General features: G+C 36.4%; 4 protein-coding genes and 1 long non-coding RNA gene across 5 annotated transcripts; 4 read left to right on the plus strand and 1 right to left on the minus strand.

The window, feature by feature from the left end:
- On the minus strand, positions 1808–5074 carry LOC109708937. Its single transcript, XM_020230890.1, has 7 exons — positions 4811–5074; positions 4574–4645; positions 4052–4119; positions 2772–2919; positions 2560–2640; positions 2140–2247; positions 1808–2040 (listed from the first exon to the last, which is right to left on the minus strand). Exons 1-7 carry the CDS (start codon positions 4979–4981, stop codon positions 1963–1965), a joined length of 726 nt encoding a protein of 241 aa, XP_020086479.1. The 5' UTR covers positions 4982–5074; the 3' UTR covers positions 1808–1962.
- Positions 2223–3186, plus strand: LOC109708938. Its single transcript, XR_002215844.1, has 2 exons — positions 2223–2353; positions 2482–3186. It is a non-coding gene; the product is annotated as an uncharacterized LOC109708938 (long non-coding RNA).
- On the plus strand, positions 14022–15407 carry LOC109709329 (universal stress protein A-like protein). The gene is made up of 4 exons (XM_020231510.1): positions 14022–14402; positions 14495–14601; positions 14697–14815; positions 15043–15407. The coding sequence occupies exons 1-4, from the start codon at positions 14201–14203 to the stop codon at positions 15122–15124; spliced, it is 510 nt and encodes a 169-aa protein (XP_020087099.1). The 5' UTR covers positions 14022–14200; the 3' UTR covers positions 15125–15407.
- Positions 16656–17974, plus strand: LOC109709330 (60S ribosomal protein L29-1-like). Its single transcript, XM_020231511.1, has 3 exons — positions 16656–16766; positions 16917–17025; positions 17596–17974. Exons 2-3 carry the CDS (start codon positions 16924–16926, stop codon positions 17680–17682), a joined length of 189 nt encoding a protein of 62 aa, XP_020087100.1. The 5' UTR covers positions 16656–16766; positions 16917–16923; the 3' UTR covers positions 17683–17974.
- On the plus strand, positions 19880–24511 carry LOC109709328 (GTP-binding protein SAR1A-like). Its single transcript, XM_020231509.1, has 3 exons — positions 19880–20264; positions 20392–20523; positions 23710–24511. The coding sequence occupies exons 1-3, from the start codon at positions 20136–20138 to the stop codon at positions 24028–24030; spliced, it is 582 nt and encodes a 193-aa protein (XP_020087098.1). The 5' UTR covers positions 19880–20135; the 3' UTR covers positions 24031–24511.

Here is a 24777-nt window from a genome sequence, read left to right on the forward strand (position 1 = left end):
TGATTACGTTGCTGATATCTGAAGTATTTGTAATTCATACTGCTTGATATAATGCAATTTCAGAGCTGTGGTGCCCAGCTAATGTTTGCAGTGGGTCAAATCTCAACTGTTAGAGTTTGTTCGAAGGTTTTGAAGTATTCAATGCTAGGTTAGGTCCCTTGTGATTATCTACTTGATAATGAGGGGCCTTGACATTATGATAGTATTCTCTATGTTTCTACACTATAGAAGATCTCTGTCTCTGCAAACCTTGGTGTCAAACTGTCAATAGGAATGGCTCGGTTCCATTAAAGATTTAATTCTCTCTGATCCTAGGATCATATATGCAATTAAGATGAATTTTACACTGCTATACATGTTTTTATGGTGTATGCGTCATCATCCCCTTTGCAAATTTTATGCAAACTTGTTTTTCTCTTCCTTCCTCGCTCTTCTCTATATGTGCTTTGTGGTAGGTGTCACTTATTGTGACAATAGACTATCACCATGTGCCATGGCGATACCAAATCAAGTATGAGAATATGAGAATAGATTCTCAAGTAATGAGGTTAAGGTGTTGTAAACTGTTAATGAGGTTAAGGGGTTGTAAACTGTTATTGAGGTCATGATTGCATCCGTGCCTTTGATATTTACTGAAGTTGCCCTCAATCTAAGTGCCTTCGATGTTTACTGGAAGTTGAGAAGGATTGCCGAGTATTCTACACTAGGACATTATTCGTGTTGAGAGCAAGGTGCCTTTTTGTTTCATGGGAAACAGGTAGACTAAACAATTACTGGCACCTCTGAACTTATTTGAATGTCTCAAGTTGGCGAACTTTTATGCAGCAAAGGTGGAAAGTGAGTATAGATAATGATACTTGCTACTATATGTGGCAACAACCCACCAAGGATTGGCAGTATGGGTTTTTTTTTTTTTCTATGAACTATTGATTTAATGAATCCCTTCCCATTCATTACTTTAATTCTCTTTTATTCAGAAGAAGATCCATCTAAGTGCTACAGATCAAACTTTGAATAATGTATTCTTTAGATTGTTGTGACTTTTATTCAAGTTGGAGTTGTCTATAAAGAAGTGAAAGGGGAAGAGAACTTTCTGATTACTTGCATATCCCTTATTTTGTGATAACCTTACCTTTCAGCTTATTATTCTTCCTTTTACCCGCTCTTCTTGTAATTAGAGAATTATCATTACTTTTGCAATTTTCTGAAATTCATGCAGACTTGTTTGGTGTGTTAATGTTTTTTCTTCAATGAAATTTAGTTCTTAAGATATGTTGTTAGGGCATAAGTAATGCCCTAATGAAAGCTATATTATCTGAGAAAGTAATACTCAGTTGTTCATGTTGATCTCTCTTGTTTCTCATTGCTATGTTGAATGACTACTACTTTATTGCTTTTAACTTTTTTTTTTTAGGTGTCTGCCATAACTTTGTCAGTTTTCCCCGTTGGAAAGTATTTAGTGGACAAAAGTAAATAACTTTTACAGACATCAGCTTTAGATAGGTGTTGACTCATCATGGTTTATTATATCATTTTCGTTATGATTTGCAAATATACATCTTTCCGTTATGCCAAGTTGATCTATTTTCTGCTAATTGTGGAGTTTAAAATTAAGCTATAACTTTTATATCTGGTTCTCTCTGGTTTTTGGCAAAATTATGTTTACTTGCATTGACTGTTTGTAACTTCACATCAGCTTCTGTGAAATTAATTACTTGATCTTTTCAAAGTTCTTGGTATCTTCTTCATCTTTTACTCACGGAAGTTAGGCTACAGTGGATTATACCTAATTGATAACATTTCATCATACACTATCAAAGAAAATAGCTTACTATTTTGATTCAAAAAATGGCTACATTGTGTTTATATTACAAGAAAAATGAAACAAAATATCTCACATTGCTTATACTATATTTCTAATCCTCTCCAATAAAAACATTTGGGTTTATATATAGAAAGATGTCATGAATGTATTTGAATTGTATGCTGTTGCAGCTCCTCGTCATCTTCTGTCCAATGAGCCGATGAGTTATTTCTTCTCTGTTTCAAACAAAAACCAAATTGGGAAAAAAATTAGATGAATTGAGCTTCTATTAATGGTTCTCTCTTGAAGCATTTAGGGAATTGTTGGGAGCTAACCTGGAGCTGCTCCAGCTGATACTGCAACCGCCCCTGATGAACGACAGAGATCAACCGCATGATGAAATAGGATGGCAACAAGATTCCACTAGCCCTGAGTACGAGCACCTGCGTAGATGGTCTCATCAGCAAATGATGGATGTAGTCGAATCTAGAGTCAGTTCATTCAGTTCATTTGGCTCGGATAGAGCTTCTACGAAAGTGCTTCTCCCAGGTTAGCTTTTCATTATAAGAGTAGGAGTTTAATCTTTTATTAAGCTTTTACATTTAAGAGCTAGAAGCTCTCTCCGGCTTTTCACTCCAGCCAGAAGAGTTAAATTCCTTCTTTTACTGAATGTCTAGCTGATGCTTTTCTACTGAAGAAGTTGTTCTAAAAGCTAGATCAAACAAGCGTTGAACAATAGATGGCCGAGCACTTACGGTGACGATGTTGAATGCGTAGTGATCTGCTCCAACAGCTAGCACTGCAATGAGATGTCTCACCAGTAACAGGATTGTGAACTGCAGACATTTTGATAACAATCACAAACACGGGATCTAATCAGCACATGAGAAATATGGGATTGTTGTGTAATGTTTTTAGAAAAACAGTTCTCTTTGGTGTTCTTTTGATGTGTAACTAAGCTGCTTACCGCGACCGCAACCGATCGACAACAAGAAGCACTTCTCTCAGCTGCAGAAGCACACTCGGCATAATAAGAGGTGGCTACACCGTCCGCGACACCGTCGGATCCTGTGCCTTGAGGTTCATAGTTGAGCCTGGGAATCTCCAAGCTTCCTCTGTTGCAAAAAATGTTATTAATTAGCTCATGTTATTTTCTGTCATTTTCTTTTTGCAGCTTCAAACTAACTTTTTCTTTTCTTTTTTTTTTTTGAGAAATAGGTAGCACGCTACCCGCTTCGTTTTATTTCATTTAGAAATAAATTTAGCTGGAAATGTAAATCAACTAGGATTCGAACTTGGGTCTCCTAAGGATATAGTTTTGTTTAAGAAATTTAGACATGACAAGGGTGCATATGTAAATGAGAATTATACAGGTTTTTATATACTATATCTTACTTAACTTCAACTTCAATCTTCTAACATTACAAGCAAAGTTGATGACTTAGGATTACAAGTAACATCAAAACAATGCTCAAGATGGAAATGTAGTAGCTATCATGGGCTAAACTTTGGAGTAAAGCAAAGAGGAACCCAATGGTTATGGGTACCACAATATCTAATATTTAAATGATCTTTGAGCCACATTGTCCAACTTGATAGGGTGTTGGCCCCAGCATTGTGTCCCCATTCTTGGTATATGTAAAAGAGCGATCTTATCATTTCCTAGCTTAGGCCAACAAATTGAAATTGAATTTTTATTTTTTTAAAAAAACTCTCCATTAAAAACTATGAAATTGTTCGCCACAACAGCTGTAAACCGCCTAACTGGTCCATCTTCTATTTTATCTCTTGTTTCGATCTCGAAGGGTTTTTTTTATAACATGGAGATTGTAACGTGCTAAATATTCCTTTCCCTTTTTTGTTCTTTAACATAAGATGCCAAAAAAAAAAAACTACTATATCCCCAGTTAAGGGAGAGGGTTTTATTGACCTCGAATCTAGGAATTTTTAGGATCTCAATGTAGAATATCGATCAGTTGCTCTAAAATTAGATGCAAAAAAAGAAAAAGAAAAATTCAACTAGAATTATCTTAAACGAAAAAATTTATTACAATGTCCAAGGCTGATGTGGTGGACCAAGTCTAGGGAGTTTATCTCTGCAACTTTTGGAATACAATTCAAATTTGCAGAGCACTGACATCTGTATTGGGCCCCACTCCCGTTAGAGAGAGAGAGAGAGAGAGAGAGAGAGAGAGAGAGAGAGAATAATTAGAAGTAGAGAGAGAAAGAGAGATTAGATTATTTTACCTGATGGTCACAACCATATCAGCCACCTGTGTCTTCTTGGGAGGAACAGCATAATCTGGCTCAAAATTCTACAAAGAATAATAGTTCAAACAAAAAGATTATATTAAGAAACAAAACAAAAGGACTTTGAAAATTCAAATCTTTGAACTTAATCTAATAATTTTGAAACAGTCATTTGCAAAAAAAAAAAAAAAGAAAAGAAAAGATCTCAGAATTACATAGTACAGGTATCTGACAACTCAGAATCAGAATATTTAATTTAATTATTTAAGTCAGATTTCAATGCATGGAGAATAGAACAGTAATATTTAGGAAGAAGAAGGCTGGAATAAAATTATGAAACAAATTTTCTACTGAACAAAAGTGAATTTCACAAATCATTCATGTTTCAGAAAGAGAAAGATTCAAAGTAGTGTTTATGTTTCATACAGCTAAAAAGAATCATTTATGTGAGTTCCAATCCAAAAGACCAATGTCAAATTTCAAATTTTGTAGTTCGTTTTGTTTTTTCGGGTTTCTAACCTGGAGACAAATCTCACAGAGTGTGCTCCCCTTCTCATCACACCACCTCTGTATGCATCCTCTATGAGCAAACTGAAACAGAAGGGAATTAGTTAAAAACAAAAATTTATAAAAAAAAAAAAATGGAAATCCCCCAAAATTCAAACTTTCTTTTGAGACAGTTCCCAAAATTCAATTTTGACACCAAAAAAAGCCAAAGTTAGATATGTTTTTGAAAAGAGTTATATATATATATACCTTTAGAGTTCCAGAGCATGCGCATGGGGTCTCCATGGTTGTGGAGCTCTCTTCCTCCTCTTCATGGCATATTCTACATTGACATATGTATGATGATGATGATGATGATGATAAATCCAACCCATCATCATTCACAAGCAATCTTAACTCTTCTCTATCTCCAAATCCCATCTCTCTCTCTCTCTCTCTCTCTCTCTCTCTCTCTTTTGGTGCTTAATTTATATAAGCAAAGCATCACACAAGTATATATGGTCATAGGATGCTAAGGTTAAAATTAGGAAATTCCTGATTTGCCCCTGCTGGAACAGCTCATGGAGAAACGGTCTCTCTCTCTCTCTCTCTCTCTCTCTCTCTATATATATATATATATTAGTGAAGAGTCCCGCGCTTTGCAGCGGGTAGAAACTATAGTAGTAATTAATAATAATAAAATATTAAATATTTTTTTGTGTATCACACTTGGTACATCTACCAACGATGGAGAGAGAGAGAGAGTAAAATAGCTCATTCTAAATAAAAATTAAATGGGAGAGATGAAGAGACGTATGTTGAGAAAGAGAGAATAAAATAGGGGAGATGAGGAGACGAATGTTGAGAGAGAGAGAGTAAAATGGCTCATTCTAAATAAAAATTGAATGGGGGAGATGAAAAGACGTATATTGAGAGAGAGTAAAATGGCTCATTCTAAATAAAAAGTAAATGAGGAGATGAAGAGACGTATGTTGAGAGAGAGAATAAAATGAATCATTCTAAATTAAAAAAATTTCAAAATTAGGAGATTATGATACATCAGCTTAAAACATTGGGGATTCATAAAGAGTAATAGATATATATATAATCCTAGGAATGGCCAATAATGTTGGACGGCAGGGAGAGGAAGAATCGCAGAATCCATCTTTGACTGCCAACTTTTGGAAGTGGCCAATTCAACAATTGTCAACAGTTGGTGATGATAATAATAAGTTGTCATGTTTTGAATATTTCCACCAGTTAATAGAGGAAGCTCAAATCAGAACATAATCAAAACATGGGGCTTGTCTAAAGATGTTTTTGTTTTCCATGGATTTTTGTCATAAATAATGGCATGCTTAGAATTGGTAAGATAAATTCTAAGCTATTTCCTGCTAAATTGATCTTTTAAATAACATGATAACAGAGCATAAATATAAGATATTGATTAGGGACACGAGATCACAATCAAATTCGATTTATACGGTCTACGATTTGCATATTGCAACAGTTTTTTACAAAATAGTCCGTATAGAGGAGCCAAATCCAGTTTTAGTGGCTAGACTTGAACACCAGGCAAAAGGCAAAATACCACAAAATACGGTCACTTAATATTGTTTGGTTTCTAGTCACTATTTATGATGCAAATTAATAGTACGAAGAATTACTAATCTAAGTTGTGATAAATAGCGTGGAATACAGTGATTTTATGTATAACGAATTCATCGGTTCAGCATTAAGATGCCTAGTTATTTCAATACCTGTAATGACCCACAATTAGAATGTTTGGTTGATATTCGTTGTATCTTTTTGGCTGGACCAATCCAAGAAAACAACCATTGAAACGACAATAATGAGGAAAGTAACCAAACTATAAAGACATAGTAAAATTATTACGGTAGTACTGCTTATGTGGGCTCCCATTTATACAAATTATTGCAATAATTTCTTATTAAATTTTTTTAATTGTTTTTATTGAGCTAATAAGTTATTCTCTGTTTACGGGACCACATACACTTATAAGATTCCTCACTTGACTTGTTGGGTGTTCTTCTTCTTCCTTTTCCCTTCGGATTATCCCAAACTTCCTACAAAGATTTTTAAATGCTTCTTTCGCGCATCAATTGTTAGGAAGGAAAAAAGAAAAAAAAAAAAAAAAAAAGAAAAGAAAAAAGGGGATACCATAATATGTCTTGTAAAATATGTTGGTTTTTTTTTTTTATTTCCTTTACATTACAACATAAAAAATAACTAGTGTAGAGACCCACGCGATGCAGCGGGTAGATAATAAAAATAAAATTCAAAAATTTTAATAAAATTTATATTTACAGCTTATTGATATATAGGAAGCTTACCATGTTAAACACAGTGAATTTGCATGACTAAATTCAACTGTTAAAAAAATAAAATTATAGCTAGAACCCAATCATTAATAGAATATTAATATGATGTAATTAAATGTTGCACGTTGCATGTAATTAGAGGAATCGAAGGTGAAGGGTCGGACGTTGAGAAGAAGAGAAAGTGGTTTGATTTAAAGTTGGGCTATGAAAATGAAGGATAACATGTCACATGACAAAAAAATTTTTTATGATGCATGTGCAAAAGAGTTACAAAATAGAAGGGGTGGAAGATTAATGGAGAAGGGAAGTGGATTAAAGTTATAAAGTCCACTCATTGATAGAATATTAATATGGTGCATGTAATTAAATGTTGCACTTTACATGTAATTAGACGAGTGAGGAGGTGAAAAGTTGAAAGTTGAGAAGAGGAGAATGTGGTTTGATTTAAAGTTAGGCTATGAGAATGAAGAGTAATATGTCACGTGGCAAAAAAAACTTTTATGGTACATACAAAACAGTTATAAAAGACAGGAGGTGGGAGATTAATGGAGAAGGGGAGTGCATTAAAGTTATAAAGCCAACTCTTTGATAAAATATTAATATGATGCATATAATTATGTACCTTGCATGTAATTAGAGGAGTGGGGAGATGAAGGGTTGGGCGTTGAGAAGAAGAGAAGTAATTTGATTTAAAGTTGGGTCATGAAAATGAAAGGTAATATACAACGTGGCAAAAAATATTGTGACTTTATTTAGATTTATAAATTTATAGATTTATAGATAGGTTGTTGATGAAAGAGAATGGATCTACTCAATGGGAACTTGTTCTAAATATTCAAAACTTGAAATTATTGAGACAAATTTATTAGGGGGAGGGAGCAATTACTACAACAAGTAAATAACCTGTAACCCCTACAAATCACGAGGTCTAATTTTATATTCCCTAGATGCGGAAATCATATGGCGACCACCCAATGAATTGTGAGCTTTAAGATAGAAAAATCAACATCTTTTCCACAACATTTTATTTTATGTTTATTTACATGATTTGATTTAAATTAGATTATATATATGTGACATCCAGCTATAATAATTAAGAACGACAAATTAAACCAGCTATGAAATAAAGCAAGCAATATTGTGGCGTAGTGTGGTGCGACCCAACCACTCGAGCTCGGATTGGACCAATTTCTTTTTTATTTTTTTTAAAAGGTGTAAAGGGCACTCCAATAAATTGAGCCAAGTAATGGACCACTGTACCTTTTAGAGCTAATTAATATGGTGTACTTTGGCGCGGTGAATCAATGTTCCCTTTCTAATTTTTCAAACTTATGCCTAAGCTAGTAAATTTTCGCTGAAAGTAGAAGTGATCTTCATCTTCTAACCCCATGGCTTCGTTTGGTTCGGATATAAGTAAGAACTAGCTATTACAAAGATAGGTATAAGTATGAAGATAAAAAAAATAGTATTTGGATAAAAATTGAGTTATTTATGGGGATAAAAAAAATAATATTTGAATAGATAATATGGAATAAGAAAAATAGTGGGTACGTAATTATATATAGAAAATGGAGATGTTGGTGGGAATAGTTATACCAACTTATTTCAGATACTCGAGAACTATTATTTTCGAGTAAAAAATTTCTGTTTGGGTATAAAAGAGGATAAGGGATTATCCCTCCCCTTATTCCTAATCCAAACAGAACTCGGAAGTAAGTAAAACTTTAGCTTTTGATTATAAGTTCTAACTACGAAGTTAAGATATAGTTTATTCTAACAGTGGATGTGTTTGATTCGAAATCGAAATTGGTATCGAAATCGGAATGATAATAAACTAATTAGCCAAAAATGTGAATAATTAAGCTTCAAACTTGGGATCTCGATGACCAACTATTAAGCCCTTTATCACTTGCGCTAGAGACCTCGAATATCAACCACCAAGCAATATAAAATAATAATAATAACTGGCATTTAATTAACATTGCCAAATAGGTATAACCAAGCCATTTTAATTCAATGTTTCTCATAGTATTATTCCTATCTACAAGTTGTATTTTGTATCCTAGGAATCTGCCTAACCTACTCTAAAGTAGACAGAATAGGAAAAATTGCACGTTCGCGAATATTTTTCGAACCAATTTACAGATTACTCTAAAACGGTCGGGTGCTCAGATCGCAGTGTTTGCTGCAATCGGAATTACTCGATCGGATGTTCATCGATGTCGCATCGCATTTGGTTGTATTAAGCTTTTCATTCTATTTTTAGGTTTATGTAGTACATGAATGTGATTTAAGTAACCTATGGGGAAGGGCACCTTAATTAGGAAGCTCAACAATCTCAATTGTTTGGTGCAGTGTAGAGATGTCAATGGGTCGGATTCGGGATGGATTTTCAAAAACCCTCATCCGAATCCGACTCCAAACCCGAGACCCGAGACCCGAAACCGAATCCGACGGATTTTAGAAATTCATATCCAAACCCGAACCCAACCAAAAATCCGAAATCCGAATCCGAAAATTTGAACCCGAAACAATTATTTCTTTTTTCAATATTTCAAAACATATTATATTAAATCTAAATTTTTAAAATACAAATTCAAATATAATATCAAATATATATATATATATATATATAATACAAAATAAATTCGGATTCAGATTGGATTCGGGTTCGAGACGAGTACAGTCAAAATATATATCCGAATCTATATCCATTTAGCATCCAATACATCCGTTTTATTTGGATAAAATTTGGAATATCCATATTCATTGATGTGACTAGTGCAGTGGCTCACTGCAGTGTTTGGTTGTCTTGTGTACCAACCTGACCTAAACCCAATAATTTGTCCCTTAAAAATTACTTTAAAAACACGGAAAAAAGGACATGAATAATGTTTCAATTATGATGAGGAGGTACAATTTTAGAATACCATTAATGCTCATCGCCAATTTGTTTCTGTTTTCAAGTAGAAAGTTGACTTGTTGCGGAACAGATTAGGTTTTGGATCAGGTTGGCTTGTAATAAAAAAAAAAAAAAAAAAAAGGTGTTCAAATTAGGAGAGAAAAAATTCCAGGTCAGGTAGAGAGAAGATAATGACAGGCACATTGTGCTTTAAATAAATAATTTTAAGCATGGGTCCAAATTTATGTTATTTAACCAACTCGATAAGAGAATTAAGGGGCCATTTCCATACAAGATTTTTACAAATTTATTATCTTAACAATTAATGATATTATAATGAACAAATTAATAATACTATTCTTAAGGACTGTTAATATGTTGATTTACTAACGGTCGCACATAGATTAATTTATGCAATATAGGCAAGCACATCGGCACTTATATTTTACAGTAAAAAGTAAAATAATTGAAAATACTTTTAATGAGAGCATACATATATAGAAGAGTTCTTACATGTAAGATATAGGAATGGTGGAGAGTGATAAAGAGGAGAGCTAATGTTAAAGATTGGGATTTAAGTTGAGGTTCAACATGTGTCAAAAGAGCTCATCAATTTTCCCTTTGATGCATAAACTTTGGCCCCACCATCTAATCCATTTGTTGTATATTTAGCCTTTTGAGGTCACCTATGCTTATCCATAGGGTTGGCCTTATCATCGCCAGTGATACCAAGGACAGATCGATATTCACAAACTTCTTTTTTTTTTTTTTTTTTTAAAAAAACATGCTTTAAACTCTTTTTTGTGAGTTTTTTTCTTTTCTTTTTTTTTTTTTGGTGTTATGCAAGGGGATTTCTCTAATTAGACCAACAAGTGTACGAAGGGCAAGTAAAAATATTCAACTTATGGACCAATTGTCTTTAGCGCAAAAAGATTAATGGTTAGTTTTCGAGATCTTAAATTTGAAACTTTGTTTTTTTATATTTCCTGCTAAGTTCATTTAATTTTAAAAAATAAACAAAGTGAATAACTTGCTATATTTCTCTCTCAAAAAAAAAAAAAAAAAAAATCAACTCATGGCCAACATGCACATTTGATTTCTAAAGCTAATCTTACATGTGATTATTTCGTGGTAAGAAAAAAAGACGAAAAAACACAACTTGAGATAAAAGCAAGTGTTTAGTAAGGTAAATGTTCAAAAAACTAACAACACTTTTTGCAAGTTAGCTCCACAACTACTCCCGCATATCATTGTATCTTTTTTTTTTTTTTTTTGAGAGAGATTCATATCATTGTATTACCTCTGCAAATGTATTACATTTTCTTTGGTCTCTCTTCTAGCTTCTTTACCCTACCGGTCTTGTGCATTCTAACGAAACACAATATATTCTTTTATATTAGAATTATATCTCTTATGTTAATAGTATCTAGTACGATTGGTAAAAAATTTAATAGTTGACATTCGAGATTCTAAATTCAAAGACTGATGTTTTTATATTTTTAGTTATGTTTATTTTTACAACATAAATAAAACAAGTATCATTCAAAGATAACTTATGTCAAGATATGACACCGAGGGAGGGATCGAACATTACAACGAGCCAAGTTTTTCAAATGTGATTGAATGAGAGTTTGAAAGAGAGCCCGAATGATGCATGTGTTTGGTGTGGTGGCGCAGTCACTTACAATGGGGTACATGGCTTCGCAACTATAATATAATGTCTATGTACTATATATATGAACATGTATATTATTTTTATTGAATGAAACAGATAGTGTGTTATCTTTCTCTCTCAAAAAAAAAAAAATGTACATGCAAGAGTCCAAATAATTACTCATTATTTCTCTTTTGATGGGTCAAAGAAGTACTTGCAATGACCATTAAAGAAACCTTATACAAACATTTCCACAGAGAAAACTGACAAGGATAAAAAAAGTTACCAATTAAACATCCCCCCTCAAAGTTGCAACAGGTCAAAAGAATCATCATATCCCTAAGGAGCCATTAAAATCTCTCATAAATTTCTCTCACCCGAGATGGACTTTGAACAGGAAAGGTCAAATCAACATTCTCCTTCTCCTCCTCAAGAGGCTTCTATCATTAATTGTTTACGGAAGTGCATTCCAAATGGCAAAAGAATATGATTGAATGATGTCAGATGTAGCACTCATCTTAAAGAAATCAAATGCGACGTTGGAAGGGAGAGTAAAATAAAGGAAAAATCAAGAAAGATTGGAGTCAGCAATAGGGAAAGATAAAAAAAAAAAAAAAAAAAATAGTGGTCAATTTGGATACAAATTCAGGATCAGCACAACACATTTGCATCCAAATCCTACAAGTTGGGACAACTGAGTAGGACTGATCTTGACCTGTTGTAGAGTAAAATACGCAATTATAAAAAATAATATAGAATTAATAAGCCGAGTTTTGAGAGATTCGTAGGAACGTTGTTATAATTAATCTATCTTTTTTTCTTTTCTCCTCGAGGTCCAGACTGTCTTAAACTGTAGTCGTATTCATCTACTAATTGAATAAAGCAGTAGTATGCTTTTTTTTTTTCAAAAAAAATATAGAATTAATAAGGTAAACGTTTCATTCCAAAAAAAAAAAAAAAAAAAAAGTGCATTAGAGAGTGTGGTGTTATAAACTGAGTTGAATTTACTAATATCCGTACGATTTACTAAAGATGGTCGCTGTTTACTCACTTGATTTAATGAGATTCAGTAAATCTTATTCTTATTGAGTAAATATTGCTCTATTAGTGGCAACATCAATCGTAGGGCATCATCTCTTTTCACCTTTCTAATACGAGGGTGATACTCGGTGCATTGAGATATTTGATTCGCGTATGTCTAAAGCTTAAATTTCTATATTGCAATCACAAAGAATAAAATTAGTCACCGTTCAAAGTAGAAGCTTTATTTTTTCTTTTTACTTTGCTATCATCCGGGTTGTTGTTAACTTACTTCTCCAAAATATTTCTCTAGAATAAATTTAAATTTTACATGTTCACACATCATAGTCCATAAGAAAATGCAAAAAGTCCCTTAAAATAAGGTTTCCTCAAGGACCTCACCCAACCTAATCCCAGCTGGGCTCTAGCTTGGAACCCAAGCCTTCACATGAAGCCCAAAAGAGTTGGGCCAATGAGGCTCATGGTCTTAAATACTTTTTAATCTGATTTTGTGTGTTTGTGTGTGGGTGTGGCTTCAGTACACTATGATAGATAGGTACAATTTCAGGAATTCTGAGGGTAACAACTTGTAGGAAAGTACTATGATCAGCTTAAAAAAAACAATGGAAAATATAAATGCATTTTTTTAATGGTAGAACAGGAAAAAAAAATAAAAAAAATTTGCACATGCAGTACATGAAGCGCCAATTAATGTTAATGTTGATTAATAATAATCAACCCTAAATAATTGTTCAAATGGAGAATATGAAATAGAAAAGTTGAAATTAGACAAAACTCATTCAAAAAGCCTAAATATCCTTTTTATTTGTTTAATTCTTTTTTTTTTCTTTTAGCATGAAAATTAATAAAATAATAAATAAATAACATTTCACCGAGGGATGTAAAACGGGCCGGGTGGGCCATCGACATGGCCTAGCACCCGTATCGGCCCAGCTCGGCCCGAGCTTGAAGGCCGCATTGGGCCTCTCCTCTTGGGCTCGACGGCCTGGCCCGACCAGGTATGATATATATATGTTTTAAAAAATCTAAATATTTATTATATTATAATTATTTTTATGAATCTTAAATTTTAAACAGAAATAATTATTTGTTTATATTTTAAATTATATATATTTTTTAAAAAATAATAAAATAAAATTTTTTAGGAGCCAGTCTGGAGCACGGCACGGTCCGAACCTTCCAGACTGAAGGACCATGCTGGGCCAGTGACTTGATAGCTCCGGTTCGACACGACCCTACCCGAATTTGAAACCTGGTCAGACCGAACCGGCCCTAGCCAGAATCGGCACGTAAAATGTGGGCCGGCGCGCCCAAATTACACCCCAAATTCCACCATAGCTTTACCTCTTGTCGAACTATTTGATTGAATAGTAAGCCTCCACCAAGCCGCGGTTTCCTCGTTCTCATCCAAAACCACCCCACGATCTACGCAAAGCCACGATCCTGCCCCTTTACTCTCCTTCGTAATTTGCACAAAATTAGCCGAGGGCAAAATAGGAAAACCGCTCACTAAAAATTACAAAACCACGGCACTCCACTGTGACCGGTTCAACTAAACCCCCAAATCCCAAAACTAGGCGCCGACACCCCGTTTTCTCATCCCGTTATATATCTCTACTACCATCCCCACCACGACGACGACGAGGTTCCCTTTTTCCCGTTTCCCGCTTCCCGTTCCCTACGATTCCCGGTTCTCAGGCGAAGCTTCCCCCCCGGCGTTCATGGCGATCGCGTCGCGTCGCATCGTGGTGGCGGTGGACGAGAGCGAGGAGAGCATGTACGCCCTCTCCTGGTGCCTCAAGAACATCGTCGCCGCGTCGGCGACGGATGCGGCGGAGCACGGCGGCGATGCGCGCAAGGACACGATCGTCCTCCTCCACGCCCGGCGACCCCGCACGATCTACCCTCCCATGGACGGGACGGGTGAGCTAGCTAGGGTTTCTCACACTACTCCCTTCCCCACCCCCCTTCGTCCTCTTCGAGTGGCATTTTGGTAATTAGGTTGGAAATCGCAGGGTACTTGTTCTCGGCGGACATCGTGGAGGGCATGGAGCGGTACGGGGCGCAGCTGTCGAAGTCGGTGATGGAGAAGGCGAAGCAGCTGTGCGCGGAGTTCCCCGATGTGAGCGCGATGATGATACAGGGACGGGGGGTTTTGGTGTGGTGGGCATTTCTTGCGGCCGTTGATCTCACGATGGACGGTTGTGATGTGTGCAGGTGGTGGTGGAGACGAGGGTGGAGAGCGGGGATCCGAGGGACGTGATCTGCGAGGCGGTGGAGTCGATCAAACCCGATATTTTGGTGATGGGGAGCCACGGCTACGGTCCCATCAAAAGGTGCGTTACACCGCAATTTTCTCCTGTATCATCATCATCATCATCATCTTCTTCTTCTTCACCTGTTTAACATCTCAGTAAACTTGCACAGAGCCCCCTCAGCTCTAGATTATCTCTGCGACGGTCTCTAATTAATAAAACTTATAAAAACAGCTTAAAGTGTTTTTATCACTCACTAAATCCTCATACCTTTATTTCTGAAATGCTTTATGTTATTAATTTTGCAGGGCCTTTTTAGGAAGCGTGAGCAGTCACTGTGCGCAACATGTTAAATGCCCCGTTCTCATAGTAAAAATGCCTAAGCACTAGAAGATGAAAACGTGTGTTTTGGTGTTTATCCAGTTTTAAGGAGACGTAATATTTGGTGCATATAACTTATATATCAATCAAGAGCTGATGATGAACGTTGTATATTTTCACAAATAAGAGGCTTGTTTGTCATGTTTATTTAAGTGAATTGTTGTCAATTTTGGTTTTTTTAAATGCCTACGAAAGCTAAACTTTTGTATTGTGGGATAAGGATTCACTGCGACAACATGCCATCTTCATATGGTGTTTACTAATCTGTGTTATTATGTTCGGCCTTGGAAAATTTACTTTTTTTTTTTTCGTGTTTGCGTTTGTCTCGTTGAGGCTCAACACATGCCTAATGAAATGTGAGGGTAGACCATTTGAGTTAAATAGGTCGGGTTGGGTTGGGTCGTGTCGGTCCATTTTATTGGCTGGGTTGGGTTGAACCGCCTTGATCTGTTAGTAGGTTGGATCAAGTTGAATTAGGCTTATGTTGGTTGTCCCTGCTCTGGTTGGGTCGGAGTTTATCTTGGATATTAATCATAGTTTCATCACGACTCTCATAAATTTTAACTGGAAGCTGTTCCAAGTTTAGAGGGTGTTTGGATATCTGTAGCTCGAGTCCGACGGAGATCATGAGTAGCGTTAACTTGACTTTGCTACCATCCAGCACGAAGTCGAGAACTGTATGAGAATTCAGGACTCCCTCTCACGCTCCGTCACAAAGTGATTTTGTCAACTTCAAGCATTCTAACAAATACACCACTCCGGACTTTCTTGAACTGTTATGCACATCCACGCGCCCAGTAAATGTGAACTAATAAGTTACCCAAACAACAGACCGTATCTAGAGCAAGTGGTAAAAGGTTTGGTGGTTGGTATTCAAGATCCGAGTTTTAATTCTAGTTGATTCATATTTTTAACTAAGTTTATTTCTAAATGAAATAAACGAAACAGATAGCGTGCTACCTATCTCTCAAAAAAAAAAAAAAAAACCCAAACAGGGTTTTGTTGGACTAAGACCTAACTAAACCACAAGAGCCCAACCCAATTGAACAGTATAAAAAAAAAGGATAAACTTCAAATACCACCCGGTGGTTTTGTATTTTGTCGCTTTAGTACTCTGTGATTTAAAATATATCAATTTAGTACATTGAGGTTTTTTTTTTTTTTTTGGTCAGCTCCTCCGTTAATATTTCGTTAAATTATATGCAAAAAACTTTAGATACCCACGTAAGTTTATTGAATATTTACTTTAATGTCTTTTAGTTTTAACTTTATCACTGATTTAACGAAAAAAATTAGTAAAAAATAATAAAAAAAATAAAATTATATGGTATTAAATTGATATATTTTAAATTATTATGTACTAAAATAAGAAACTGTAAAACCATCTCGGTGGTGGTCTTTAAAGTTTTCAAAAAAAAAATTCACAAGAGTAATCTCACGGCACGTGAAGTACACGTGGCGCGTCGGCTGGTGGTTCACACGTGCCGATGCTACGCGAACGAAAACCGACTCAAAGAATAGTTCGGGAGGGTAGTTTAGTAATTTGAATAAGCCCCCTATAAAAGCCTCGTCTCCGTCGATCGAAGAAGAAACCCTAACCCTAGATACTGCTTCGTCACTGCCGTTCCCCGCGCGCTCGGTGCAGACTTTGGTAAGCCGCTTCCCATCTTCTTCTTCTTCGGTTTTTTATTCGATTCAATTCACGATTCTATTTCAGTTTACTCTCTCCAATCCATCCTCCCTCTTCTTTTTCTTATTTTTCTGTAATTTTTCTCCTTTTTTTTTTTGGTTGGGTGATTAGATTAGAAATGGCGAAGTCGAAGAACCACACAGCGCACAACCAGTCGTATAAGGCCCACAAGAACGGGATCAAGAAGCCCAAGAGGCATCGCCAAACCTCTACCAAAGGGGTAACCCCCCTTTCTCTCTCTTTTTCCATTTTTATTATTGTTATTTGTTTTTGGTAGAAATGTACTGAGATCCCCTTAACTACAGGCCGATTTGAAATAGACCCTCAACTTTTATCTTTTTTCGTTATCGGAACTCATCAAATTTTGATTTTTTGTTTTTTTTGGGGCTTTAAGTTATTGTAGTTAGTTGAATTGGCGATTTTGATACTTTTAATGGCTCTTTTAGTTATTTGTTGTTAAATCTCATTGCAATATATGCGGCTTCATTTGCTAATAGTGGTTAAAAGCATTGAATTTAATGGAAATGCCTGTAAACTTAACAAAATACTTGATGCAACTAAATTGGTAACACCCGAAAAAGAAAATCTGAAGTTCAAGGTGCGGATAACAGAAATAATATTTAGGGATCTATTTCAAATTAGCTATAGTCTTACATTTTTATCTCAAATGTGTCTGTTCTGTGTTTATGCTATTCGTCATTTGTTATAGTTTGTATAGTTCTCCCTCGAGTGATGCTAATGCTTTCCATTTTCTAATGCTCTAATTTGGAAATCATATTTATGGTTGCAGATGGATCCGAAGTTCTTAAGGAACCAGAGGTACGCGAGGAAGCACAACAAGACGAGCGGAGAGGCAGGCTCTGCGGCTGAGGAGTAGAGCATGTGATATTGGAGCAAGAATTATAAGATTAAGTTTTCTTAGTATTTTTTTTTCTTTTCAACTAAATGTAGGATTTTGCTCTTATCTGCAGTGCCACAATGATCTCTGATAATTTACCTATGCTATGATTTGTCTTTCTGGAAACATGAATTTAGTTTCTTTTAGTTGTCATGGTTTTTCGATCTTTTTGTTGTGCTGCATTTTTCCTACGAAGGAAGTTTTACTTGCTTGACAAAGTGTGTTTCGAAACTGGACATGAATGCATTGTAGGTAATTTTTGCAATATTAATCCTCTGTGCTAATATTTGGTATACACAATCTTGTAACTGTGTATTGTATTGGCGTAATCTGTTAATTAGCAATTTGTTCCTGTAACTTTTGTATAGCTTGTGTAGGATGTTTAATACCTTACAAGCTTTTGTTTTCTGTACATTATGAATCACGATACATTGGGTCGGTTTTGTAGGACTAGTTTTAAAAGATTTTTGAAATTGCTGTGCTTTCTGATTTTGAATTGTAATTCATTGTAGCTTTTTCCCGCCAAGGCTGCAGTTGCACTACTTTTCTCATTCGCCTCAGGATTTGATTTTTTTTTTTTTTATTTTAACTTGGTCATTTAAAAATTTACAAAAGGGATACACCCATTGAGGTTTAAAATCTGAATTCAATAGTGTCTGAGGTTTTGGTTCTTTGTCACACCATGTACTTTGTTTACATCACCCTGCAAAATAGTATTTTACTTTGCCTTTTAGTTTGTGGAAATTTAATCTCTCTTTTCAGCAGCTTACAACTATATGATATTAAACCAGCAATAAAACTTTGGTTTTTTGTTTTTGAGATGTTGTTCTGTGCATTTCTCTTTACTTTGAGAATAGTTGATGTTTCTTTTTTTTTTTTATAATTTTGTGCATTATGAGGTATGGTTTACAGTTTACGGTACTTTGTCTTTTATGTTCATCATATTTTCCGTGGATTTGTCAATCATTTGGCTTGTCGGCACCGGTGCGACGGGTTGGCTATCGGTCCCAATGCCGGGTGTTTGCCAGAGTATGGTCGGAGGAGTAAGCTCCTCCATGAAATAATGCAATTTAGAGATGTTTGATTCTAAGGCCCTGAGAAGCAATTGGGTCGGGCTGCGGCAGGCTGAGGTGCGCTGAATGGTCCAAAACATGTTTGAATTGAGCCAGAGAAGTGAACAAGCAGACTCCAAAACATGTTTGAATTGAGCCAGAGAAGTGAACAAGCAGACTCCGGTGAGGAGGTTGTCAGCGCCGCCACAAACATGGTCAGCTTGATGGTGGTGAGCCGTTGCATGTTCGAGGTCAAGGGAGAGTAAGTCGAGCGAGTTCAAACAAATAGTGGCAAAGCTCATGACAGACCGCGGCGATGGTGAACATGGGGTACCACGTTCCGAAAGTAGCCTGGATGGACGTGCAGGGCACCGAACGCCGCACGAAGGAGGTTCCACGCAATGCTCAGTCGGATTGTGGCTTGGATGCCGTCTTGGCTCAATGCGAAGGCTCCGGCAGCAAGGACTGCAGAGAGCGGCTCATCGACAGCAACGTCAAAGCTCTACTGCTGGTTATTTAGTTGGTGCTCTTGTGCTATGTTTGCCGCCTATAATTTATAAAGCGGATTAGATATTTTTCATTCAATTAGTATTTTCAATCTAAATTTTGCCCGGCGCCAAATGTTGTCTATAATTATAATTATTATTGTTTTTTTTTTTTTTGGTTGGCTAGGTGTTGTGGATTGGAAATAAATTTGGCTCACTACGGATGCATCTCTACTCTGTTAACTCTTGTGTAGAAAAACAAGCAATAATTTGGAGTTTAAAAAAAGAAAAAGAAAATAAGGGATGCAATTTTTAACTCATTCAGTGAGACGTGATACAATACGATTGGATGGTCACTTTTTACAGTAAGATGCGAGACTGCCAGAAAACGAAGACCGTCAGATTCGACATGAACGGACGTGATTCGTTCAGCGCCGAAACATCAACCCTGCTCACGCATCCATCAAAGCACGCGCACCGGTAACTGGCGTAACTTCCCTGCCGAGCTGGTTACCATCTAAACGAAACCGCACTGAGTCTCTTACCAAGAATCCGGTACGCTTACCGGCCGATCCGGTCACGCGCAGTCCCGCTTCCCAGCTCTCTCTATATATAGCCCCGGAAATGGCAACGTACCCACTCCACGCTCGTCTCCCTTTTCATACAAACTCTCTCTCTCTCTCTCTCTCTCTCTCTCTCTCTCTCTCTCTCTCCACCGTCTCCGCTCTCTCTTTCTCTCTCTTCATCTGCTTTGGATCTCGTTAGGGTTTCGAGAGCGCCCCCGATCGCCCGATCGGATCTCGTCGCAAGGGTTTCGGTGGTGGCTCCGGCGATCCGTAGGCGACGGAGAAGCTAATTCTCATCGGCGGCGGCGGCGGCGGCGGCGGCGGAGGCCATGTTTCTTGTGGATTGGTTCTACGGCGTACTCGCGTCGCTAGGGCTGTGGCAAAAAGACGCGAAGATCTTGTTCTTAGGGCTCGACAACGCGGGGAAGACGACGCTGCTCCATATGCTCAAGGATGAGGTATCTTGAGATCGTTCTCTATTGCCCTAATTTGATCTGGGTTCTGATGAGATGTCGATCCTCGTTAGGGTTTATAGGGCTTCTTTTGAGATCATTTGATGATTATGTGTCTCTTTTTCTTTATCAGAGACTGGTTCAGCATCAGCCGACGCAGCATCCGACATCGGAGGAGCTGAGCATTGGGAAGATCAAGTTTAAGGCCTTCGATCTGGGAGGGCATCAGATCGCGCGCCGCGTGTGGAAGGACTACTACGCCAAGGTGAGATTTCTGTCTTATTATCTTTAATAATGAGTCTCTTGCATATATTGTTTTCCATTTCTGTTCTCTGTGCCCTGATTTACCATAAAATTTGTTCGTTCTTTATCTAATTCCTATATTCTGCTCTGTTGCTTGCGGATCTGTGCTGGAGGTGCCTTCTTGGTTATCTTTATGAATTCTATTTCTGAATTTTGCGTGCAATTATTTACTTCTTGGTACTACTTACTGATTCTCACCTTAGGATTGGTAGTTAATTTCTTGCATCTTTGATGATGTAATTTTGTGTGGGTACAAAAAGCGATATAGGACAATCAATGGTTGTCTCAAGTGCGGCACTCACATTGATCTATATTATTAGAACTTTAGCATGTGAGAATTGGTTTGACAAAGAAATGAGCTTAAGGGAGTATTTTTTTGTTTCTATGTTATTAGTTTGCTTTAACAGCAATAAATTGCTTTGTAATTATACATCTGTTAAAATGCAAACTGAGAATTCTAATCAGGCTTCTCTCTTATTCCACTATCAGTCAATTCCTAACTTTCTTACTCTAGGTATACCATTCAAATGTTCTATCTGTGAATAGAACAAACATCTAATATATCGTCATGCAATAGATGCTTGCATTCTTGAAATGATTTCAATAGCCTCAGCCCTTTGGTGCATCAAGAATTTCTTCTTTGTTAAAGGATAGAATGCAGCTCACTACATGTTATATGGGATCCACCTCTGATTGAGAATCATCATAGACTAGACATTCAAATGTCTTTCAGATAAGAGGTAGCTCTAATTATTTATAGCATGTTCTGATTGATTACTGAACAACTTGGTTTTGTGCTTAACTGAAAGTAATCTATGGCTGTTAATCAAAATAATTCTCAAAAATAAATACTTAGGAAAGAGAGAAATTATCAGGTACTGATGTAGGGTGAGCCTTCACAGTAGTTTCCTTTTTTTTAAGTAGACTCCCTTACTGTCTTTATCGATTAATTCTTCAATTTTTAGTCCTTTTGATCTGATTTTGTTTGTTTGAATGGATTGGGAAGTCTCTTAGCAGAAAATGGCTAATAACTGATATCTATTGGAGCCATTAGCAGGTAGCTGTATCCATAATTTTATCACCTGAACATAGGGTAAAATTATTAGCTATTAATGGAATCGTCAATTCTGCTAATATAAAAATGGGGAAGACTTGACACATTGTAATTAAAATAGAATAAAATAAAGTTCTAGGGAGTGGTCGTGGATTGGTTTCTATTTTTACAAAGTCCTAGGGTTGAGGTGGTCACAATACATTTTCACCAAAATAAAATGTTGGCAGAATAGCAGAGTAGAGTAGAGTTGGAAAACATGGTCTAAAGGTGTTGAGCACCAATATTCTCACAGTAAGTAGATTTGGAATTTGGTGATGTGATAACCCGCCTGGGCTGGTTTTCGTGGTTCAACCAGTCTCAACCACTACCGATTGAAATTGGCCTTTAGTGAAACAGGCTGAAGAATGTATGTTTTCGCACTCGTTTCAGTCTAATCAAAGATGAAACTGATGTAAAATAAGACAATTTCCGAGGTTTCCACAGAAATTTGATTACATGTTGTTTGTCATATTTGCTTTAACTGTTTGGTCGGTTAGATGACTTAAATGTGATGGCAGATTTGATGCTTTCAAGGGAATTTCAAAAGAGATATGCGCTGCTTGCCTGTTACTATATCCTTAAGAGTTTGTCCTTTATAGTACCTTTGCTTCTTACCCATTATTAATCAAGTTTAGAGGTGAAACATTTGATACTTTGTTTAGCTTTTGAACTCCTGCATGAGCCCTAAGAAAATCTCAAGCACTCCAATAGTCATATATGTTGAATAGATTTCTGAATTTTCCAGTTCGGCCTTTGCTGGAACTTACATTTAGCCAGTTTATCTCGCGTTTGAGACTTTGCTGTGCAAAAACTTGGTTACATTCTACTCTCTTTTTTTTTTTTAATGATCATTCAATGCAAGTAATTGTTACGTTTCTGTACTTATGCATGGTCTTGGAAATCTGTTAGAAAATTTGAAGCTTTTGATGAGGATTTACTTATAGTTAATAGACTTAAATTCTTAAGTTAACCTTCTATTACTATTTATTACATCCCATGAATATAAAGAACTAATATAATTTGTTGATTCAATTGAAAATACAATATGGTACAGAATTTCTTCAATGTACTTTTTTTAAATCTACAGTAATCCCTTCATTCCTTTTCTTGACAGGCCTACCACTTATATTTTTTGGAGGTCTACATAGGGATGCTTCAGTAGTGAGTCAACTTATCTAGCTAGATATTCACAATATTTTGTGCAGTACTAAAACCAGTACATGCTATAGGAGAATTATTTGCTTGTGAGGTATGCAAACGCGTAGCACCTATCACTATATTATAAGATCATTTAACATTATGTTATCTATACTTCTGCTCGTTTGGGAGTGGTGGAGTGGAACTTTCAAATAAATGGGTTCGGGAATTAGGAAACACAACCCATAGTTTAAGTCTAAATTCGCCAAATTAGTAATTTACCTTGTCTTTCATAGCTATCTCCAGCCACCCATTTTGAATGAGTATGTTTCTTTATAGATATCTCATCACTCGTATTCATATGGATCTGCCTCTCCATATCATATCACAGTTTGGCAATTTAGCATTTGGGCCAGAGAAGAAATAATGTTGGTTGACCATGTAAGATGATGGAGATGAAAATTTAGCTTTTGTAATGTAGAGACTTATACTAGTGAAATATTTTAGATTAGAATTTTGCAATTTGTATTCTCCAGGAAAAAAGAAAAACTAAAAGCATATGCCTCACAGTAAGGCTAACGGTGCCACCTTAATTAGAAGATAAGACATATTCCTGCATAGTGTAAATTAAATGCAGTAGTACACATCTGTTATTGTCAAGCAATCTTGAATATTTCTGCTGTATAACCTCTGTAGAGGCAATTCATTTACATGTTGAATATCTCAGAAGTTCTGTCGCAAACCAAATAATTTATGAAATTCATAGTTTGATCACTCAAATTAGTAAATTACTAGTACAAAGAGGGAAAATGTTTCAATAACTGTGAGCGAATTAGTCCAGATCAAAGTACACTAATCTTAGACCATGGGTTGACAAATGTTGGTTGTTTTCTTAGCCTGAAAATGTTGTTGTTGTAGGTGGACGCCGTTGTGTACCTGGTGGATGCATACGACAAAGAGAGATTTGCGGAGTCGAAGAAGGAACTAGATGCACTCCTGGCGGACGAGTCGCTGGCGAGTGTTCCGTTCCTGATTCTGGGCAACAAGATCGACATCCCGTACGCTGCATCTGAGGAGGAACTGCGGTACCACCTCGGCCTCAGCAACTTCACCACGGGCAAGGGCAGCATCAACCTCTCCGGATCCAACGTCCGCCCCCTTGAGGTCTTCATGTGCAGCATCGTCCGCAAGATGGGCTACGGTGAAGGCTTCAAGTGGCTCTCCCAATACATCAAGTAGAGACAGAGATATGCGCGCGTAACTCATATCATCTAAGACCCTCCGTTTTTTTAGCATTTTCTTCTTATCTTACTGTCTTGAAAAACCAGCTGCTACGAGAGGGGTATTTAAGGGATAGTTCGGAAATGCACAAAGCCCAAACGCAGGTCCAAATATGACGGAAGTAATGGAAGAGGTGAGGATTATACTTCTTTCATAATTTCTTGATCTTTAAAAACATTAAAATTGGTGCATTTGGATGATACATTTCCAAACTAAGCCTTAGTTGCTCCCGAAAACACTGGTGAAATGGATGTAACGCTAATACCTGCTTCAAAATTGACTATGATGACGATATTTATCTGCGGGAAAATAGCAGGCGGCCGGTACGATGGTTAAACATTGAGGAAGTGTACTGTGTAATAATCATACCATATCATCTAATCTTCAACGAATCATATCTTTTGAGAGAAAAGTACAATAAAAATATTTTTTCTAAAAATTATAATGGGATGGGTAAATTCTAGAAGAACATTTTGATTGATTAGGGATATCATGTTAGTACTATAAGTGTTGGGTTTTGAAATTTTTTTTGCGAAAGTGGAGAAGCTTCAACGCCCATAAACATACTATCTCACTTTACTGATTGGTATACTCCATGAGGCATCGTATCCTTCTGTCATCAATTCCAGGCAAAAATATTATTGCATTGAGCAATTGGCGTGCGTTTCATGTTCTAAACGGTAATAAAAGCTTATGAACAAAAGC

The sequence above is a fragment of the Ananas comosus genome, linkage group 4 (genome assembly GCF_001540865.1).
Source record: "Ananas comosus cultivar F153 linkage group 4, ASM154086v1, whole genome shotgun sequence".
NCBI classification, from domain to species: Eukaryota; Viridiplantae; Streptophyta; class Magnoliopsida; order Poales; family Bromeliaceae; genus Ananas; species Ananas comosus.

Excerpts from the sequence above, each read along its gene's own strand:
- LOC109708937 (XM_020230890.1), bottom strand. The coding sequence starts at position 4,981 with ATGGGATTTGGAGATAGAGAAGAGTTAAGATTGCTTGTGAATGATGAT. Across the intron at positions 2,920-4,051 it reads GATATGGTTGTGACCATCAG|AGGAAGCTTGGAGATTCCCA; the intron begins GTAAAATAATCT and ends TTTTTGCAACAG. Across the intron at positions 2,641-2,771 it reads GTCGATCGGTTGCGGTCGCG|TTCACAATCCTGTTACTGGT; the intron begins GTAAGCAGCTTA and ends AAATGTCTGCAG.
- LOC109709330 (XM_020231511.1), top strand. The coding sequence starts at position 16,924 with ATGGCGAAGTCGAAGAACCACACAGCGCACAACCAGTCGTATAAGGCC. Across the intron at positions 17,026-17,595 it reads GCCAAACCTCTACCAAAGGG|ATGGATCCGAAGTTCTTAAG; the intron begins GTAACCCCCCTT and ends TTATGGTTGCAG.
- LOC109709328 (XM_020231509.1), top strand. The coding sequence starts at position 20,136 with ATGTTTCTTGTGGATTGGTTCTACGGCGTACTCGCGTCGCTAGGGCTG. Across the intron at positions 20,265-20,391 it reads TCCATATGCTCAAGGATGAG|AGACTGGTTCAGCATCAGCC; the intron begins GTATCTTGAGAT and ends TTTCTTTATCAG. Across the intron at positions 20,524-23,709 it reads GGAAGGACTACTACGCCAAG|GTGGACGCCGTTGTGTACCT; the intron begins GTGAGATTTCTG and ends TTGTTGTTGTAG.
- LOC109709329 (XM_020231510.1), top strand. The coding sequence starts at position 14,201 with ATGGCGATCGCGTCGCGTCGCATCGTGGTGGCGGTGGACGAGAGCGAG. Across the intron at positions 14,403-14,494 it reads CCCTCCCATGGACGGGACGG|GGTACTTGTTCTCGGCGGAC; the intron begins GTGAGCTAGCTA and ends TGGAAATCGCAG. Across the intron at positions 14,816-15,042 it reads GGCTACGGTCCCATCAAAAG|GGCCTTTTTAGGAAGCGTGA; the intron begins GTGCGTTACACC and ends TTAATTTTGCAG.